At 38.1% G+C, this 5434-nt stretch overlaps 1 protein-coding gene across 1 annotated transcript; it reads right to left on the bottom strand.

Annotated features, from left to right (window-relative positions):
• Window positions 1–6: 6 nt before the first annotated feature.
• LOC106943946 (protein SZT2-like) lies at window positions 7–5383 on the bottom strand. Its single transcript, XM_015027239.1, has 5 exons — window positions 5150–5383; window positions 3960–4078; window positions 3663–3827; window positions 1985–2069; window positions 7–225 (listed from the first exon to the last, which is right to left on the bottom strand). Exons 2-5 carry the CDS (start codon window positions 3999–4001, stop codon window positions 11–13), a joined length of 507 nt encoding a protein of 168 aa, XP_014882725.1. The 5' UTR covers window positions 4002–4078; window positions 5150–5383; the 3' UTR covers window positions 7–10.
• Window positions 5384–5434: the final 51 nt, after the last annotated feature.

The raw sequence follows: 5434 nt of genomic DNA, 5'->3' as shown, positions 1-5434 counted from the left end.
TCCCAGAGCTCTATCCTAACACAAGCCAATCTGTGTGTATATTACCTGAACTTTGGTTTATGTTGATAGCTTCTGCTTTAATCACTGTTGTCAGCTCCTCAAAATGTTCTGGGTGAAGAGGGATGGAGCAGGTCTCATGTTTTAGAATAGAGGAACAGTCATGAGCTGCAACCCTAAAGGGGCAACCTTGAGCATCTACAAATGAAAGAGCAATGCAGGCAATACCTGAAAGACAAGACAAAAAATGGCATTATTAATTCATTTATTAATAAAGATGTATAATATATGCACAATCAAATATAAAAATATATTTCAGGAATAGAATTGGACTGTTTATGGAATAGTATAAGAATAGAATAAAATGTACTTTATTGATCACCAAGGGGAAATTGCTTATTAGTTGACAGGCTACTCCACCCAATATGTTAAATATTAATAATGCAAATAAAACCATAAGAGATAAAATTTATTAAATATAAGAGTGATGCAAGTAATTCAATATGACTGAATATAAATACATAAATATGCATGCATATATGTTGATCTATAAACAACCTATAAATGAGTGCAGAGAAAAGTAGATTTAAGTTAGTTATTGTATAGTTTAATGGCTACAGGTAGAAATGATTTTCTTTTGCTCTGTGGTTCACTTTGATAAAATGAGTCTCTGGCTGAAGGTGCTCCTGTATCCAGGCACCACATCATGAAATAGATGAGATTTGTTGTGAAAGATGACCTGCATCTTGGACAGGGATCCTTCTCTCTGACAGAGTCTAGCTCCACTCCAATGACATTCCTGGCTTTGTGGATTAGTTTTCACAACCATCTCTATAAACCCGAGAGATAATTGTGCGTGAAAATCCCAGTAGATCAGCAGTTTCTGAAATACTCAATTCAGTCCGTCTGGCACCAACAACCATGCCACGTTCAAAGTCATTTAAATCACATTTCTTCTCCATTCTGATGCTCAGTTTGAACTGCAGCAGATCATCTTGGCCATGTCTACATGCCTAAATGCATGGAGTTGCTGCCAAGTGATTGGCTGATTCAACAGTTGCGTAAATTAGCAGTTTTACAGGTGTACCTAATAAAGTAGCCAGAGAGTGGATAATGCTCATATATTTTGAAAACATTCTAAATATATTTTAAATGTAATTCATTCATAAAAATAGTAAACTTAAGATATACTAATTAAGCACATTTATTTTACATAAAAATCTTTACACTTTAAATATAAAAAGTATACTTTTAGTTGTTCCAAAAAAGTGTCTAATGGTAAACTTAGCACACTTCAAATTGTGATTTTCTACAATTCCATTACAATTAAAATACATTAAGCACAAAATTAGTTGTTCCACAATAACATGTTTCAAGTTAAATAATCCTTAACAAACTTAAAGTATACTAATTATTAATCTGGCTTCAAGTATGCTAACATTTTATATACTTTGTCTATTTTTCATTGGTGGTGGGGAAACAACCCAGCAGAGACTTATTTCATCCAACTGATGGAACTTCATATTCCAGTGAACAGCAAGATTGTATGTACCACACTTATCTGACATTAACGGCAGAAGAAAAAAGTCAAATAATTATGTTCACTGGAGTTCACTCAAAGGCATGTGTCCCACATGCTTTGTTCCCATTACACATCTCAAAAATGCCATCTGGCCCCACCATCCCTAAGCAAAAATCAGGCTGGATATGGTCTGCTGCTATTTGCAGTTCTGAAATATAAAATGAGACCCCACATACTAACCAACCATATTATTAACACCACTGTGTTAATGTTTCTTCTGCTAAATGCTCTTAGACCACAGTTTTTTATTTTTATTTATTTTTTATTATTATTTTTTTGTTTATTTATTTATTTAAATTTTTACTATCTGTATTATCCAAATATTTTTAGACTTTGGATAATACAGAGAAAGAAAAAAACTATGCTCATGATGATGCTGTATGTTAAGACTTAGAGACTTGTTACCTTTGCCTCCGGTTCCCTGGCCTCCAGGCTTATTGTAGAGGTAGATATCAGAGTCAGCCAAGTCAGTGCTCAAATGAAAGTAATGCTGAAAACAGAAAAAAGTAAAAAAATTACAACCTTCAAGGTTCACCCAAAAATGCCTTTGCAACGCAGTGAAAGCTTATAGACATGTATGCATGTACTCAGATTTCTGAGTTAGACTCTTAGCACAACTACATACACTCACCGGCCACTTTATTAGGTACCCCGAGAACTGCCTTAATCCTTCGTGGCATAGATTCAACAAGGTACTGGAAATATTCCTCAGAGTCTGATCCATATTAACATAACATTCCACAGTTGCTCAAGATTTGTCGGCTGCACATCCATGATGTGAATCTGTCGTTCCACCACATCCCAAAGATTCTCTATTGGATTGAGATCTGATAACTTTGGAGGCCATTTGAGTTCAGTGAACTCATTGTCGTGTTCAAGAAACCAGTCTGAGACGATTGGCGCTTTATGACAAGGTGCGTTATCCTGCTGGAAGTATCCATCAGAAGGTGATACACTGTGGTCATAAAGGGATGGGCATGGTCAGCAACAATCAGGTAGGCTGTGGCATTGACACACTGCTCAATTGGTACTAATGGACCCAAAGTGTGCCAGGAAAATATCCCCCACACCATTGCACCACCACCAGCAGCCTGAACCACTGATACAAGGCAGGATGGATCCATGCTCTCATATTGTTGACACCATATTCTGGCCCTACAATCCGACTGTTACAGAAGAAATCGAGACTCATCAGACCAGACAATGTTTTCCAATCTTCTATTGTCCAATTTTGGTGAGCCTGTGTGAATTGTAGCCTCAGTTTCCTGTTCTTAGCTGACAGGAGTGGCACCCGGTGTGGTCTTCTGCTGCTGTAGCCCATCCGCCTCAAGGTTTGGCATGTTGTGCGTTCAGAGATGCTCTTCTGCATACCTCTGTTGTAACAAGTGGTTATTTGAGTTACTGTTGCTGTTCTATCAGCTCACACCAGTCTGGCCATTCTCCTCTGACCTCTGGCATCAACAAGGCATTTGCGACCACAGAACTGCCGCTCTGGATATTTTCTCTTTTTCAGCCCATTCTCTATAAACTCTATAAAGATGGTTGTGCATGAAAATCCCAATAGGCCAGCAGTTTCTGACGTACTCAGACCAGCCCGTCGGGCACCAACAACCATGCCACGTTCAAAGTCATTTAAATCACATTTCTTCTCCATTCTCATGCTCAGTTTGAACCGCAGCAGATTGTCTTGGCCATGTCTACATGCCTAAATGCATGGAGTTGCTGCCAAGTGATTGGCTGATTCAACAGTTGTGCAGGTGTACCTAATAAAGTGGCCAGTGAGTGTAGATTAAATTATTTTTAAGACAGGCATTTGTCATTTACACTGTAACTTTTTATAACAATTTCCTTTTTTTTTGCCCACTTCATTATATTTTGAAAAGTATGACTTGTTAAAAAAGATCTGCAGTGCTGCAAGATAACCTCTTTATTCATTTTGAGGATTCACTTTTTTGCATTGAAGAGTCATATTGCCTGTCCTTACTAATCTTCTAACCCTTCATGCTCTTTGTTCTTTCTGTTATGGACAGTCCAGAAAATAGGAGAGGAGTTGGGGCACACAATTTTACATGGTGCAGTGTACCTTGAAATGGTGTACAGTAATGCTGTCAGTGTACTTGGGTATATGCAGGAAGATAAGCAGGTTCTGTCTGAGGTAGTGAGCCAGTGTGGGCAGCCAGGGAAGGCAATACGTTGGAAGATTGAAGGTCATAATTCCAGTGGGAGGAGATCCTGATGGCTGGATAAACTAATCAGACAATATTTGGAAATATTGAATTAATTCTTTGATTGCCTCTGTGCAAAACAGATGTTGCATTTAAAATAATGTTAAATGTTTGTTGTGTAATAGAAATACTAAGACACAGAAAAGGCAGACTACCTCCACATCAGCAGGAGTTAGCTTGCAGTTCCTAACAAGCATAACTGTTATGATGTCCAAGGTGGTTTCATCCAGGCGCTTCCGAAGCACCTTGACCAGTTCATCTGTGATTTCTGGACCTACACAAGAGATAAAAAAATTAATTACAATTGAAAACATACATCCATATAAACCTAGAGACCTCACAGTTGACAAATGGCTCCAACAGTTCTCTGATGAAACAATGGAATCTTTTACACAATCTCTACCTTACAGGGTTTCCCCTAGTGTATCATAAGCCTGGCAGCCCGCCATGCTTTACTAGGCCCCCTGCTAGGCTAAGCCAGAAAAAAAAATCGTTTTTTTGTTGTAAAGCCAGATTGCAAGTGTCTCTGTTGCTCTGAGCGTTTCTGTGGGGGAGCAGATTTATTCTTAAAAGATAGGTTTATAGAAGATGAATGTAAAGCCAGGAGAGCGAACACTGCTGAAGTTTACCTCAGCGCACGCGCCTCCCTTCACTCCCTTCAAATTGGAAACAGGCTGACCTGCATGGATATTTACATAATTTACATAATTCCCCTGTGAGGAATTATGTTTCTTTGGAGAACTCTAAAGGTAAGAGTTTAAAACCCACTGCACCCACAGCTTTCGCGCTCGCCTCGTAGTCACACATCACACTGGTTTAATATTATTTCATTATTATTTTTAGTAGTTTTCTGGTTTGACTTTGACTTAGGGGCCCCTCTTGCTGCTAAAAACATCAGCATTTCTACCAACTTCTGTGTTAGATTTAGTGAAATCTGGGAGATGAGGAATAGTTTTTATTGACCAACCTAAAAAGCAATAAGTTATAATTCCAGTTTACTAATTTGAATATGTGAACAAACAGAGCTCAAACTCAAAGATTAAACTCATAGCATCAGCCCCGAAGGGCCTTATGACTTAATTTGGATTAAACAGAAGTGCAAATAATTGATATTCAATTTAATTGCATTTTTTTTAATTTGTTGCTTTTAAGAAAAGTTGTGGGTTTAAACAGCATTTCAATGGCGATGTTTTTCTGTAACATACAATTACCCAGTAATATTTTTACATTCTGTCGACCTAACATCTTTTAATACAAAAACACGGTGGGCCACCTCGGCACCCTGACCACAGGGCTTAGCAAGTTACTGGGGGAAACCCTGACCTTATCATTTACAACATTGTACCTGCATTTCCCACTCCATGCACCAGAAGCAGGATGTGTTTGTCTACTTGTCCTACTGGCCGAGAGCCTTCCAAAGAAGATCTGGAGCCCTAAAGGAAGATGCAACAAATAGAAGACTGCCTTACTCAAGTGTGATTTTAAAAAAGCACAAGAACAAGGATCTGGATCATTTCAGGAAATGTATTTAATTGTGGTTCTATAGCGAGTTAATTTCCATTTCCACAGTTTTTTTCTTTACAATAGTAAAAAATGTCTTCACTACTTTCCAAATCAAATCAATCAAATT

This window comes from Poecilia latipinna, unplaced genomic scaffold (genome assembly GCF_001443285.1).
Source record: "Poecilia latipinna isolate Pla-1442-1.1 unplaced genomic scaffold, P_latipinna-1.0 Scaffold6452, whole genome shotgun sequence".
NCBI lineage: Eukaryota > Metazoa > Chordata > Actinopteri > Cyprinodontiformes > Poeciliidae > Poecilia > Poecilia latipinna.
The sequence above is the reverse complement of the archived record's forward strand: the minus strand, read 5'-3'. Positions and strand labels throughout refer to the sequence as shown.

Excerpts from the sequence above, each read along its gene's own strand:
- LOC106943946 (XM_015027239.1), bottom strand. The coding sequence starts at position 4,001 with ATGCTTGTTAGGAACTGCAAGCTAACTCCTGCTGATGTGGAG. Across the intron at positions 2,070-3,662 it reads TTACTGTACACCATTTCAAG|CATTACTTTCATTTGAGCAC; the intron begins GTACACTGCACC and ends TTCTGTTTTCAG. Across the intron at positions 226-1,984 it reads CCAGGGAACCGGAGGCAAAG|GTATTGCCTGCATTGCTCTT; the intron begins GTAACAAGTCTC and ends CTTGTCTTTCAG.